Below are 16,399 nucleotides of genomic sequence, written 5' to 3' on the forward strand. Positions count from 1 at the left end.
TGGGGATAAAAAACCACCATCCCAGGGTCTGTGGTAGGAAGGGATAAAGCGAGAAATATCTTAATGATGGTGAAGAAGAAAGGAGAGCCTATAGGACAGAGCCCACTCAATTGGATTGGCTTTCACATATAGGGACACTTCGTAAATGAAGGACACAACTCAAAACTTGAAACATCTACTTCTCAAAAAATTTTCCACTAGAAAGCTGTGCAAATATCATGCTAGAAAAAAACTACTATACTTTTTCCTTCACTTTTTACTACACATGATAGCAAATATCATGCTAAAAAAACCTATAACTGAGTTCTCAAAACATAACAGATAAAAAAAATTTCACTCCTTTCCAGCCTTCTCTTCAAGCATGGGAACCATGTTATAAGACAGCACTGCTTACACATTGTTCTAGGATGGAAAGAATGAATATGGATCTCTCTTCCTTCTCTCTCCTGACTGATATTCAATTATTGGTGCCAATGCTCACATCATTTTACTTACCCACTAGAGACTCAATCCAACTCTATGGAGGCTTTGGAGTTGGATAGAATTTAAATTATTGGCTGCCACACTCCAGATATTTCCTAATGATGAGCCTAATAAGGTCCTGAAGAAGCTATTTTGATTCCACAGTTGTAACCACATATCTAACTAACTTCACGGCCCATGACTCCATCCAAAGCACAAGGATTTCCTTATCTTTTACCCCGATATCCACAATCTCCTCACATAGGTAAATGACTATGTGAGGTAGGTAAAACTACGGTTCCTAGATTTTGAATCTGTGGACCAAAAAAATTCCCCCTCCCCAAACTGTAGCACTGATATTACAGTTCTCAACTTGGTAAGACACAGTATTTTTAAAATCTAAATTCACAGCCTTCAATTCAGAAAGGGATGTTAAATATGATACAGCAGGAAGACTATCGTCTCATAATAAAGGGCAGTTCTGTAAACTGAAGGAAGTTCCCTTAGTGAACACCCCTACCAGTGTATGTATTTTTCGCTTGTGCACAAGGAGATCAGCACACGCAGTGGCACCGGCCCACAGTCTATACACAGAAACAGGCTCAGCCTCTCAGACTGTGGGAACAAAGAGCAGGCGGAGGGCGGGGCATCCCATCAGAAGAGAGCCCAGAAACAAGCGCACGTATTATCTGATAACCCTTTACTGTTATCTTAATAAATAAACTGTTATCTTAACAACTGTTATCTTAATAAAGTAGGGAGGAAGGAATATATGAACGTATATGTTTATGCGGAGAAAAGCATCCTTTGTTGTTCTTAATGTTCATCTTACTGCTTTCTTAAAGAAGCAATTAATAAGGCCCGGCAAGGATAAGACAGACTCTCTTATCTTTGTAAAGATGCTTAAAACAAAGCTGAATTATTCATTCTCACTGAATTTTCAACAAATGATTTCAAAGTATTTCATATTTCCCTATGGGAATAGTTGAAGAACACAGATACTGCAACATTTAACAAGAGAGATTTATAAAAATATTTTATTCTTATTTTCTTAACATGCCAAATATTCCTCTTTCATTACATAATAGGTACTTTCATAGCTCTATGAAGCAATTATCCAAACACAAGGAATTTCAAAGCAGAAAACAAGTATGTCTTAAGATATAACTTTGGAAATCTAACTTATTTAGGGCTCAGAAACTCAGAGGAGAAAATCAATATAGCCTCTAATTTACACTCTTTCTAAAGAAAACAATTGACCAAAGCACAGCATCTAGGGGAAAAAAAGAAAGTGGGGGTGGGGAAAAAATTCAAGTCTTCTTTCAGGCAAAACAATTTTCATGAAATATAAGACATATATTCAGGAACACACTTGTTATGTGTGTCTGGTCTCATATAGTTTCAGAACTGATCCTAGAAACGTCTTACCAAGGACAGAGGAACTGCTTCGGTTCATGGAGGAAACTGATCTAGGTCTCCTTTTGTCTGAGCCACTCTAATGAAGCTACTCTGTGTTAGTCACCTGAGGTTATCCCAGCAGTGTTTCAGACTGTCACCTGGGGAAATCTGTACGACATCTTCACAATAGTAAACTCTCAGTTAAAGTTAGAAATATTAGATATAGACCCATCATGTCACATTCAATGCTGCCAGAGCACTCAAGGTGAAGGGACTTCACAGGTTTAAGATTTCCTAGAGGATAAGAGAAACACAGTACTCAGTGTAGACATTTTAACTCAAGCCTAGATGAACCAAACATGGCTTAAATTAACTTTGATAAAACTGATTAAGCAGGTAAAACTTCTAGTTTTAAAACGTTAAACACAAAATTAGCTTGAAATGGATTCATATAAATTTTGGCATGGCAACATTTTATATTCTGTCATAGAGCACTATAATTGAAAGATGGTTTTTTAAAAATAAAAGCATGAAAAGAGCTTTTTATGACCAAAGAACCAAGGGTGGCTACAAGATAAAAGTCAGGAATTCATCCAGTTTTGATGATAATCTCAAACGTGATCTAGAGGGAACAGAACATGCAACTGTAAGATAAGCTATGATGTAGTCTCCAGGGTGCTGTAGCATCGTCCTTACTCACAAGTACAGGGGAAAAGGGAGACGACAAGCCTAACTAACTACAAGTCTGTCTTTCTTGGTAAACAATCAAAATACATTATACTCAAATCAGCATGAAACAAATGTCATCCTACTCAAGGGACTGTAATAATACTTAAGTTAAAACTACTTGAAATAAACTAGTACTTAGTCTTCAAACAAGGGAAAAAATCTGGCAAATGCACAATTTTTAGAATAACCTGATTCAGCATCATAATCTAAACATAAAACAAAAAGAGTATCTTGGGCTTTAGTGAGGACAGCCAGAGTCTCCCTAGTTTCTCCAAAAAACCAACCAAAGGAAAACTTAAAATGATGGAAGGAAACCACATTGCAAAAAACCAAACAAGCTATTTTTAAGGGAAAGTGACCCATATTAAATTGGTATGAATCAACATGTATAAAGGAGACTCAGCCAGAAAACAATGAGAATCTTTGCCATTGTTCTCACAAATTTCTAGCATCATACCATGCATAAAACAAAAAGAAAACAGCTCATCTGTAATTCACTCCAGTACAGTAGAAAAAACACCATGGGCTTGGATGGTCCTGAATTTGAAACCTGCCTCTGACATTTACTAGTTTCGTGAATTTGAACAATTTCTTAACATCCTCATTTTCAGCTGTCTCACTGATAAAGCAGACACAGTAATTGTGTTTGTATCTTGTGGGGTTGTTTCAAAAGTTAAATATAAGTTGGCATATAAAACTTTCAATAGTCAAACTCAGTAAGTGCTTGATAAATGGCAGGTATTAGTATGAGTCCAGGAAATACCACCAAAATAAATGCCATTTGAAATAAAAAAATAAATCTATCTACCTATCTACTTGCCTGGTCATCCATTCTCTCTCGTCAGGAAACAGGAGTAATACATGCAGGGTTCATGTCAGAGAAGGGCTTCCAACACATGAAGATCATCTCCAAAATTTCATACTCATTAAAATGTGAGCCTGTAACCTTCACAATGGCAGGGAGCAGCACATAAGAGGTGCTCAATAAAGATACTTATTCATTTATAAACACACAAGTGCTTATGTTCCAGGTACTATGCTAGGCATGGGGGACTATACATAAGCACATCCACAAGCATTTATTTACTACCAACAATTCTCTTCCTTGTACACCAACCCTGTTAGTTTTATCAGTTCTGTGTTCATCTGTAAGAGAGCCCTTGCTCCCACAGCTCTCCACTCCTGCACAGTGCTCCTCAGCTGTCCACTGACTCCAGCATTTCCTCCAACAGATCCTGCCCGCTCCACCAAAGCAGTTCGCCCAACTCATCCGTTAAGCCTCGCCTCCCTTACCAGTGTCCCATACGGACTCTGCCACCATTCTTTCGTTGCACACACCTAGCAAAGCCTACCATTACAGGAGAAAATCCCATACTAGGTCAGGCTGATACCAACTTCAGCATTAGTTGGCACACCCACTTCTGTGGTTCCTCCACTTTGCAGCTGGATTCCTAGTCCAGTCAATCCCTAAATCTTCACACCTGACTCCATCCCTGCCGCCTTCTCTGAAAACCTGCCTTATTGATTCTCCTAACTTCCTCCTATCGGAGAAGGCGATGGCACCCCACTCCAGTACTCTTGCCTGGAAAGTCCCATGGATGGAGGAGCTGGTGGGCTGCAGTCCATGGGGTCGCTAAGAGTCAGACACGACTGAATGACTTCACTTTCACTTTTCACTTTTATGCACTGGAGAAGGAAATGGCAACCCACTCCAGTGTTCTTGCCTGGAGAATCCCAGGGATGGGGGAGCCTGATGGCCTGCCGTCTATGGGGTCGCACAGAGTCGGACACGACTGAAGTGACTTAGCAGCAGTAGCAGCAGCAGCTTCCTCCTATAATATTTCTCTTACTGACTTTATCCTTTCAATGTCTGAATATGCTCAAATGTCTCATCTTACAACAAATCTTTCTGTCCTCTGTTCTTTTTCTTGAAGTGCTTCTGTCTTGCTGAGAGGCACTGTAAATCTTTCTGAGGTCTCAAACCAAAAAAATCTTACAGAAGCACTCTTGATCTGATCTTTATGTTGAGGCCATTTTTCCTACACCCTGGGAACTGAGAAGAATTTAAAATTTTATTTATATTGGCCCGCACTGGGTCTTTGCTAGGTTTGGGCTTTCTCAAGCTGCGGTGTGTGGGCTTCTCACTGCAGTGACTTCTCTGGTTGGGGAGCAGAGTCTCTAGGATGTGGGCTTAGTTGCCCCGTGGAATATGGAACATTCCCCAAGCAAGGATCAAACCCATGTTCCCTGTACTGGCAGGTGGATTCCCAACCACTGGACCACCGGAGATAAGCACTGGGGAGAGGATATTCCACAACAGAGAAGCAGAATAAATAAAAGTACAGTCTTCTGTGGAACAGGGAAGAAAGTCATCTAGCTGAGTTCGTGATGGGAAAAATACAAAATTAAATTGGAAGGGAAGAATAAGATCAGAAACACTAAGAGCGCTGACTACAACATTACAAAATCTGTAATTTATGCTCTCTATTGCTGGTTTCTGCTTGCTGATCCAAATGTTGCTGTACCAGATACACCTGGAAAACTTTATAAATGCACAGCCTCACCCTAGAGACTTTGAAAGGCTGGAGTAGAATCTGCATCTAATCAAAGAAAGCTCCAGGTGATTCTCAGACACAGCCACACCTAGGAGCCACTGCTCTAGGCGACAGTCAACCACTGACTTTTTGAGAATGGGAGTGTCATAAATGCAGATACCTTATGAGGTATTCAGTTACAAGCTTGAATAAAGATCTGTATTTTAATTTATAATTTTCTATTTCCATTTATTCATATCATTTCCCTAAGAGACCTACTTCACTGGATCCACGTGTTCTCTGCCCACATACATCCATAAAACCCTAATCTTACCACAGTCTCACCTTACAAAGTAATAATAATTTTCTGTTTGGTTGTCTTGTTAAGAAAGATGAGCCTTGTTATTGGAAGGCAAAGCCCTAAGAGAAGTTAGAATACTGTGGTACTATGTAATGTAGGTGTGGAGTAATAAGGACCTGACCTAAGATGATGATAGTTAAGAAAGACAATGAAGATAAAGACCAAAGCAGGGACAGTCTAACACTTCTAGAAGAATTGCAAAAAAATGTTCTTTGAAACTTTAGGATAGACAAAGATTTCTTTAGTTGGGATGTGGCAGGGAGCTTGAGTCATGGGGGAAAACCTGATAAATTGAATTTCATCAAAATTAAAAACATCTGTTCTTTGTAAGAAGTCATTTAGACAATGAAAAGGCATGCCAAGGCTAGAAGAAAATATAATGTATACAGTTAGCAAAGGAGGATGCTGAAATATATTTTTAAAACTCTTAAAATTCAGTAAGACAAGCAAGCAAGCCAAATTTTTAAATGGGCATAAATTCTAATCTGACACTTCAGATATACAAGTGGCCAACGAGCATATGAAAAGATGTTCCACACTTAGTCAACAGGGAAATGCAAATTAAAATCACAATGTGATATTACTATACACCCACTAGAACGGCTAAAATAAAAAATATCAAGGATATAAAGCAACAGAAATCCTCATACACTGCTGAGAGAAATGTAAAATGATATAACTACTTTGGAAAACAGGCCACTTCTATAAAGTAAAACACACTTATATGATTTCATAACTGTACTCCTACATATTACTCAAAAGAAAGGAAAAAAAATAAACTTCACATAAAGCATTCACGACCCAGATAATCACGATGGTGTGATCACTCACCTAGAATGTGAAGTCAAGTGGGCCTTAGGAAGCATCACTACGAAAAAAGCTAGTGGAGGTGATGGAATTCCAGTTGAGCTATTTCAAATCCTGAAAGATGATGCTGTGAAAGTGCTGCACTCAATATGCCAGCAAATTTGGAAAACTCAGCAGTGGCCACAGGACTGGAAAAGGTCAGTTTTCATTCTAATCCCAAAGAAAGGCAATGCCAAAGAATGCTCAAACTACCGCACAATTGCACTCATCTCACATGCTAGTAAAGTAATATACGTGAACTGTGAACTTCCAGATGTTCAAGCTGGTCTTAGAAAAGGTGGAGGAACCAGAGATCAAATTGCCAACGTCCGTTGGATCACCGAAAAAGCAAGAGAGTTCCAGAAAAACATCTATTTCTACTTTATTGACTATGCCAAAGCCTTTATGTAGATCACAATAAACTGTGGGAAATTCTGAAAGAGATGGAAATACCAGACCACCTGACCTGCCTCTTGAGAAACCTATATGCAGGTCAGGAAGCAACAGTTAGAACTGGGCATGGAACAACAGACTGGTTCCAAATAGGAAAAGGAGTACGTCAAGGCTGTATATTGTCACCCTGCTTATTTAACTTATATGCAGAGTACATCATGAGAAATGCTGGGCTGGAGGAAGCACAAGCTGGAATCAAGATTACTGGGAGAAATATCAATAACCTCAGATATGCAGATGACACCACCCTTATGGCAGAAAGTGAAGAAGAACTAAAGAGCCTCTTGATGAAAGTGAAAGAGGAGAGTGGAAAAGTTGGCTTAAAGCTCAATATTGAGAAAACTAAGATGATAGCATCCGGTCCCATCACTTCATGGCAAATAGATGGGGAAGCAGTGGAAACAGTGTCAGACTTTATTTTTGGGGCTCCAAAATCACTGCAAATGGTGACTGCAGCCATGAAATTAAAAGACGCTTACTCCTTGGAAGGAAAGTTACGACCAACCTAGACAGCATATTAAAAAGCAGTGACATTACTTTGCCAAGGTCCATCTAGTCAAGGCTATGGTTTTTCCTGTGGTCATGTATGGATGTGAGAGTTGGACTGTAAAGAAAGCTGAGTGCCGAAGAATTGATGCTTTTGAACTATGATGTTGGAGAAGACTCTTGAGCGTCCCTTGGACTGCAAGGAGATCCAACCAGTCCATCCTAAAGGAGATCAGTCCTGAGTGTTCATTGGAAGGACCGATGCTGAAGCTGAAGCTCCAATACTTTGGACACCTGATGTGAAGAGTTGACTCATTTGAAAAGACTCTGGTGCTGGGAAAGATTGAGGGCAGGAGGAGAAGGGGACGACACAGGATGAGATGGTTGTATGGCATCACCGACTCAATGAACATGGGTTTGGGTAAATTCCGGGAGTTGGTGATGGACAGAGAGGCCGGGCGTGCTGCGATTCATGGGGTCACAAAGAGTCGAACACGACTGAGCGACTGAACTGAACTGAAAACATTGTACACATAATGGGGTTATATCAAAAGACACAGAAGCCAAGTTTAAGGTTTGGAAAAGTTTAGCCTCAAATAATCTAATGACTAAATTGACTGAAACCTTAAAAATATAAAACTCTGTAATTATACCTAGGTTCAAGTTTTAGCTCTACTACATACTAAATATGTAAACCAGGCAAGGAAATTTCCCTTACCAACTGCCCAGTTTCCTCATTTGTGAAACAGAGACAATGATTTATATACCATAAGGTTCTTATAAGAATTCCAGGAGCTAATGCATGTAAAAAGCACATAAAAGACATGAGGAATTTTAATCATTATTACTGTTAATAAGCTTTTGGAATTCTAATTCTTTCCATTCAGGAATTGAAATACTGATCTACAGTATAATACTTGAGTTATGGCAGACCTATCAAAGATATTTTCTATACATGTTAATTTCCAACTATTTATCTTCACAATAAGCAAGAGTTAATAGGTTTAGCTTATTTTAAACACATCTCTCACTTCTGAAAACTATCATATGGAATCATGGTAAACCAGAGGGAGATATTGTGCATTACAAAAACCCAATAAGCTGACTTTAACAAAGAAGTACATTCAATATGTAATTCACACTATAAATATTAATTTACCCATAACTTACCCAAGAACATTTAGGTGTAAATCAAGATATATCTAATACTATGGCTGATGTAAATCATGAGGTCTATGATTTACTCCAAATATTCCAGCCCCACCCCCAAATAAATAAAATACAACAAAAGGTTAATAATTTCTTACATCTACCTGATGGGTTTATTAGTGTTAACTGCATTATTCTTACAAACTCCCTGCTTGTCTGAAAATGTTCATGATACATATAAATACAAGAAGCTTTAGTAACTAACCCCTTTGTTGTTTCATTAAATATCAAGTTAAAGGATTTCTCTAAATATTCTAGTACACAGATATATGAAACAGATGAACCATATTCATTACAGTCAAAATTCTGGTGCACAGAACCAAAAAAAAAAAAATCACATAAGTTGCATCCTTCCAGAACTTTATGTTACAGTTTTTTTACAATGTTATGTAAAAATGTTTCCATCTAATACTTGACTAGAAAAAATTTTCTACTGGAGTAAATTAGAAAATGGTCATGTAACTTACGATCAACCAGTTAATACTCATTTAAAAAGAAGTAACTAAAGCCTACCCCAAGGGATAATTCACACAGTAACAACACCAAAACCCAACTAATTATGTAGACAGTATAACATAACACTTAAGACTCGCTAGTGGCTGATTCATGTTGATGTATGGCAAAACCATCACAATATTGTACAGTATCCTCCAGTTAAAATAATTAATTTTAAAAAGTTTGATAATCTAAGTATGTATTGGCTTTTAAATACCAAATTTAAGTTCTTAGCTTTAAAAGCAGAAGTCTTTCCCCCTAGTTATCAGTAGTACTGATAACTGATTGGGGATCAGTAATTATCAGTAGTACCAATAACTGATAAGGAGAGTTCAAAGTATATGATCAAATAAACTTCAGCTAAGAAACAGAATCCAATTTAAAAAATGTATCAATTATGAATTAAAAATTATCATAATCACTGTAGTTTCCAAGACACTTTCAAAAGGTCTGCAAGGTCAAAACTAGTTTCCTAATACTCTTTTATTGTGCTGACGTTTTCACTAGTTGTGCAAAAGCAATGCTAGATGAGACCACTGGCACCTTGGCCCATATCAGAGCAGAGGCATCCGACCGTAGTAGTAGTCACTGACTTCTTCACTGCCATGCACTTGCAGTGAAAGAAGGTCGGTTTCACTGACAAATATCCTTGATAAAGCTAGACATAAATTAGAAAGATTTGCAAAAAATGTAAAACAGTAGTTCTCAGCCAGAGACAATTTTGTCCCACAAGGGATATTTGTCAAGATGGCAACCCACTCCAGCACTCTTGCCTGGAAAATCCCATGGATGGAGGAGCCTAGTAGGCTACAGTCCATGAGGTCGCAAAGAGTCAGACACGACTGAGCGACTTCACTTCACTTCAGGGCTAATTCTAGTTGTCACATCCAGGAAAACTGCTATTGGCATCTAGCGCATTGAGGTCAAGGATGCTGCTAAATACCCTGCAATGCACAGGATAGCTCCCTTCAACAAAGAATTATGCAGCCCAAAATGACAATAGGGGCAAGGCTGTGGGACCTTGGAGGAAAAGAATACCACTCTTCTCATTCTCACTCAACTCTTCTTTGGTGGGGAGGGGAGTCAGTTATTGTTCATAAAAATATGTGATTCATATTAGCCTATAATAGGTTTATTATTATAATTTGAAATGAATTAAGGGTAAACATTTTAAATAAATTATTATGTATAAAATAAGCTACAAGGCTATATTATGCAACACAGAGAATGTAACTGATATTTTATAATAACTATAAGTGGAGTATGGGCTTCACTGGCAGATCAGCTGGTAAAGAATCCACCTGCAATGCAGGAGACCCCAGTTCAATTCCTGAGTCAGGAAGATTCCTCAAGTGGGACAGGCTACCTACTCCAGTATTCCTGGGCTTCTCTGGTGGCTCAAATGGTAAACAATTCACCTGCAATGTGGAAGTTCGATCCCTGGGTTGGGAAGATCCCCTGGAGCGGGGCATGGCAACCCACTCCAGTATTCTTGCCTGGAGAATCTCCATGGACAGAGAAGTCTGGCAGGCTACAATCCATGGGGTCACAAAGAGTGTGACTGAGTGACTAAGCACAGCACAGCACATAAAAGGAGTATAATCCTTAAAAATTGTGAATCACTAAACTATCACACAATTGCACTCATCTCACATGCTAGTAAAGTAATGCTCAAAATTCTCCAAGCCAGGCTTCAGCAATGCGTGAACTGTGAACTTCCAGATGTTTAAGCTGGTTTTAGAAAAGGCAGAAGAACCAGAGATCAAATTGCCAAGATCCGCTGGATCATGGAAAAGGCAAGAGAGTTCCAGAAAAACATCTATTTCTGCTTTATTGACTATGACAAAGCCTTTGACTGTGTGGATCACAACAAACTGTGGAAAATTCTGAAAGAGATGGGAATACCAGACCACCTGATCTGCCTCTTGAGAAACTTATATGCACGTCAGGAAGCAACAGTTAGAACTGGACATGGAAAAACAGACTGGTTCCAAATAGGAAAAGGAGTACGTCAAAGCTGTATACTGACATCCTGCTTATTTAACTTCTATGCAGAGTACATCATGAGAAATGCTGGGCTCGAAGAAGCACAAGCTGGAATCAAGATTGCCGGGAGAAATCTCAATCACCTCAGATATGCAGATGACACCACCCTTATGGCAGAAAGTGAAGAGGAACTAAAAAGCCTCTTGATGAAAGTGAAAGAGGAGAGTGGAAAAGTTGGCTTAAAGCTCAACATTCAGAAAACTAAGATCAGGGCATCCGGTCCCATCACTTCATGGCAAATAGATGGGGACACAGTGGAAACAGTGGCTGACTTTATTTTTCTGGGCTCCAAAATCACTGCAGATGGTGATTGCAGCCATGAAATTAAAAGATGCTTACTCCTTGGAAGGAAAGTTATGACCAACCTAGATATAGCGTATTAAAAAGCAGAGACATTATTTTGCCAACAAAGATCCGTCTAGTCAAGGCTATGGTTTTTCCAGTGGTCATGAATGGATGTGAGAGTTGGACTGTGAAGAAAGCTGAGCACCGAAGAATTGATGGTTTTTAACTGTGTTGTTGGAGAAGACTCTTGAGAGTCCCTTGGACTGCAAGGAGATCCAACCAGTCCATCCTAAAGGAGATCAGTCCTGGGTATTCATTGGAAGGACTGATGCTGAGGCTGAAACTCCAATACTTTGGTCACCTCATGCGAAGAGCTGACTCATTGGAAAAGACCCTGATGCTGGGAGAGATTGGGGGCAGCAGGAGAAGGGGACAACAGAAGATATGATGGCTGGATGGCATCACCAACTTGATGCACATGAGTCTGGGTAAACTCCGGGAGTTGGTGATGGACAGGGAGGCCTGGCGTGCTGCGATTCATGGGGTCGCAAAGAGTCAGACATGACTGAGTGACTGAACTGAGCTGATACTTACACCTGTAACATACATATGTATATCAAGTGTAGAAAGTGTCAGTCACTCAGTCGTGTCTGATTCTTTTCGACCCCATGGACTGTAGCCAACCAGGCTCCTCTGTCAATGGGATTCTCCAGGCAAAAATACTGGAGGGAGTTGCCATTTCTTCTCCAGGGATCTTCCCAAGCCAGGGACTGAACACGGCTCTCCCATACTGCGGGCAGACTATTTACCCACTAAGCCACCAGGGAAGTCCACATGCATATAGCTGATAAGTACATCAACTATACATCAATTCAAAAAACAAAGTAAACATTTTTTTAAAGTTTCAGTTTTAATATGCAGTACAGTATGTATCAACAGGTTAATTAATCCACATAAAAATTCTTTGGGGTCTTCAGTAATTTTTGACAGTATTAAAGGAGTCCTGAGACCAAAAGTTTGAAAATCACTGAATTAAAAGAATGGTATAACTAACCAAATATTTTAGAGAATGTAAAGAGAATTAAAAAGTACTCCAAAGGAAAATGCACTCATTTGAAGTGTATTATGGATGACCAAAACAAAACAAACATAAACCTCTATAAAACCAAATAGTCAAAAAGAAAAATCATGATACACCAGCAAAGGACAGACCTGCCTAAAAACCAAAACAATCCATACACACAGAGCCCACCATCAGTAACAACAAAAAACATTAAAAGTACAACTCCGTACCCGGGGTATGAGGACTTGCTGGACTGAAAGATGGCTGATACAAATCTTTGGTTGGCGTTGGAAAAGCCTCTTTCCCTTGGCGCTGACTCATCCTTCCTGGTGTCAGGTGTTGAGTATCGTCACTGTTTGCTACCACAGCTCAAGGAAAGAAGGGAAAAAGAAATTAGTACTTAAGTCACAGATTTACATAACAGCATAGTTAATAACATGGACTAGAACTGTGATTCGGAGAAGGCAATGGCACCCCACTCCAGTACTTTTGCCTAGAAAATCCCATGGACGGAGGAGCCTGGTAGGCTGCAGTCCATGGGGTCGCTAGAGTCGGACACGACTAAGCAACTTCACTTTCACTTTTCACTTTCCTGCATTGGAGAAGGAAATGGCAACCCACTCCAATGTTCTTGCCTGGAGAATCCCAGGGACGGGGAAGCCTAGTGGGCTGCCGTCTATGGGGTCACACAGAGTCAGACACGACTGAAGTGACTTAGCAGTAGCAGCAGAACTGTGATTGACATGGCCTCAATGGTTATATTCATTTCATCAACTCAATACTCTAATAATACTTTAATAAATTAAATTACTTTAATAAATAATTAATAAATGTTTTATTTTTAGTTTGCTATCAATTCAAGAGGAGTTTATAGTCATGAGTCAAATTACACACCTCATAAAAATGAAAACACATATTCTGATAATGAAAGGTCCTCCAAGGTTTACTATCAACCTTTCATTGTGTTATTGACTCTATATATTTGCCAACAAAGCAATAAGCAAAAGACAATGCAGAAGACATACAAATGGTCAACATACATATGAAAAGACAGTCGACCTCACTGGTAATGAGGAAACATTCCAGTTTACAGCAGCATAAAATGGCGTGGTGGTGGTGGGTTAGTCACTAAGTTGTGTCGAGCTCTCTGTGACTGGCCTGGACTGCGTGAACTCTGACCACGTGGACTGTGGCCCGCCAGGCTCCTCCGTCGATGGGATTTCCCAGGCAGGAATACTGGAGCGGGTGCCATTCCCTACGCCAGGGGATCTCCTGACCCAGGGACCGAACCCAGGTCTCCTGTGCTGCAGGCAGTCTCCTGCATTGCAGGTGAATTCTTCACCAGCTGAGCCACAAAATAGTATTTCATATGTGCTAGAATTTCTAATTTCCAACTTTCATGGAAAGTAGGTGTGATTCTTATTTTAAAGTTGGGGAAACTTAGAGGTTCAGAGATTGCCTTGCCTAAAACTAATACTGGTAATATTCTAACAAAGGACCATTTGGTTCAAAGTCTGGTTTCTTAAGAGCCTGCTGCCTCAATGATAAATCTAAATAGTGTTTAGGGCTTCTAGTCACCCGTCTGACCAAGCTACTGATAGAGGAAAGCAATGCCCAGTTCCAGAGAGGACAGAAAAGAAAAAAATACTGATTGAAGGAGCAGGACAAATTGTGAGCAAGTCCACAGTGCCCCAGGATCTCCATTCTTCGATTTTTATGTAACTGTGCTTTCAGTCTACAGAAACCTTAAGCTTTATCTTGAGAGAGAATGATTCTGTCTTCAATCTAGATGTAATTTCAAACTTAAGCAGAACTTAGGCTGATATTTTTAATCACCATATCTTTCAAGGAAAATTGCTTCTTTAACATTTTAAACAGAAATTACCTTTAACATAATCATTAATGTACTTTTGATGGTGCTAAAGTTTTCAAAATTATATTTTAGCTCCTTAAATTTTAAAGTAAAAATTCAAAAATACTCTTCACTTATCATCCAAGTAAAGTTACAAAGAATTTATTTTCCCATCAAATCAATAAAAAAGCATCCTACACTGATGACTACTAAATTTATCTCCTCCTAAACTCAAAAACTCACACATCAGTTGCCTGCCTGTATTACTTAACAGACATCTCAAATTTATCCACAACAGTCTTTATTTTGTTTATCCTCCAGATTTGCCTCTCTCCCATCTGTTTGGAGAAGGCAATGGCACCCCACTCCAGTACTCCTGCCTGGAAAATCCCATGGACAGAGGAGCCTGGTGGGCTGCAGTTAGTGGGGTCGCTGAGGGTCGGACACGACTGAGCAACTTCGCTTTCACTTTTCACTTTCATGCATTGGAGAAGGAAATGGCAACCCACTTCAGTGTTCTTGCCTGGAGAATCCCAGGGACGGGAGAGCCTGGTGGGCTGCCGTCTATGGGGTCGCACAGAGTCGGACACGACTGAAGTGACTTAGCAGTAGCAGCAGTAGCATCTGTTAATGGAATCACTATTCTCCTCTTCCAGTTTCTCAGGCCAAAAACTTTAGATGTATTCTTTGATTTTTCTCTTTCTCTCACATTTCATACTCCGTCAATCTGTGATATCTTTATCTTCAAAATTTATCTGGGATCCTCCTACTTCTCTGCACTTCCACAACTACTACCCTGTTCCAAGACACCATTACCTTTCCACGGATCACAGCAGCATATTTCTACCTAGTTTCTACCTGTATCATCTTGCTCCTTGCTTGTGTAGAGTTCATTGTCTGTACAGAAGCCTGAGCAATCTTTGAAACCGTGAATGCAAAGAAGTAAAACTTGAAAACTTTTAAGAGAATATAAATTTGGGGTAGGCAATGATTCCCTTAAAAAGACACACGAAACACTCACCAATAAAGAAAGCGCAAGGTGGGGGTGGGGATTAAGAATTAACCTAATCAAAAGATAAAAAGAAATTGGGGGAGGGGAAACCAAGAGATTTGTAACACATATAATTAACGAAGAGTTGGAATTCAAAATATGTTGAAAAAAAATTCCTGTAAATCAATTAGAGAAAGATCAAAAAGGTAAAAGAAACACAAGGGTAAAGGAATGCATCAAAAAGAATGCCTAAGAATAAATTTAACCAAGGAGGTGAAAGACCTGTACACTGAAAACTGTAAGAACCCGAGGACAGACACTGAAGAGCACAGATACAGATGGAGAGGTGCACTACATGATGGACCGGAGGAGCAACACTGAAATGTCTACACCTCCCAAAGCAGTGCAATCCCTCTCAAGATTCCAATGGCAATTTGTTTTTTAACAAAAACAGAAAAAACAATTCTAACACTTGCATGGAATCACAAAAGACCCCAAATAGCCAAAGCACATGGAATCACAAAAGACCCCAAATAGCCAAAGCAATCTTGAAGAACAGAACTAGAGGCATCATACTTCCTGATCTCAAATTATATTACAAAGCTATGGTAATCAGAACTCCATGGCACTTGCATAAAAAGGCACATAGATCAATGGCACAGAACTGAGAGCCCAGAAATAAACCTATATGTATATGGTCAATTAGTTTCTGACAAAGGAGCCAAAAACATACAACAGGGAAAAGGCCAGTCTCTTTCATAAATACTGTTGGGAAGCCTGGACAGCCACACACAAGAGAAACAAACTGGACCTCTATCTTACTGTTACAAAAAAATTAACTCAAAATGGCTTAAGACCTGAAAATATAAAATTCCTAGAAGAAAACTAGAGGTGAGCTCCCTGACATCAGTCTTGGCAATGATTCTTTTAGATTTGACACCAAAAGACAATAAAGGCAAAAATAAAGAACTGAAACTACGTCAGACTAAAACATTTCTGCACAGCAAAGGAAACCATCAATACAATGAATGGCATAAAATGCTTGCAAATAGTATATCTGATAAGGGGTTAATATCCAAAACACATAAAGAACTCTTATAGCTCAATAGTCAAAGTATACATGAAAGGATGATCGACATTACGATTCATCAGAGAAATGCAAATCAAAAGCACAGTGAAGTATCACTTC

At 39.3% G+C, this 16,399-nt stretch overlaps 1 protein-coding gene across 7 annotated transcripts in view; it reads right to left on the reverse strand.

The window, feature by feature from the left end:
- Positions 1 to 16,399, reverse strand: part of OSBPL8 (oxysterol binding protein like 8) — a 164,956-nt gene that overhangs the window by 61,350 nt on the left and 87,207 nt on the right. For all 7 annotated transcript variants that reach the window (XM_059886816.1, XM_059886815.1, XM_024992380.2 and 4 more), the window contains one exon: positions 12,598 to 12,735. In XM_059886816.1, coding sequence (XP_059742799.1) covers positions 12,598 to 12,735 — 138 coding nt within the window. The remainder of the gene's footprint in view (positions 1 to 12,597; positions 12,736 to 16,399) is intronic.

Source organism: Bos taurus, chromosome 5 (genome assembly GCF_002263795.3).
Source record: "Bos taurus isolate L1 Dominette 01449 registration number 42190680 breed Hereford chromosome 5, ARS-UCD2.0, whole genome shotgun sequence".
Lineage (NCBI taxonomy): Eukaryota > Metazoa > Chordata > Mammalia > Artiodactyla > Bovidae > Bos > Bos taurus.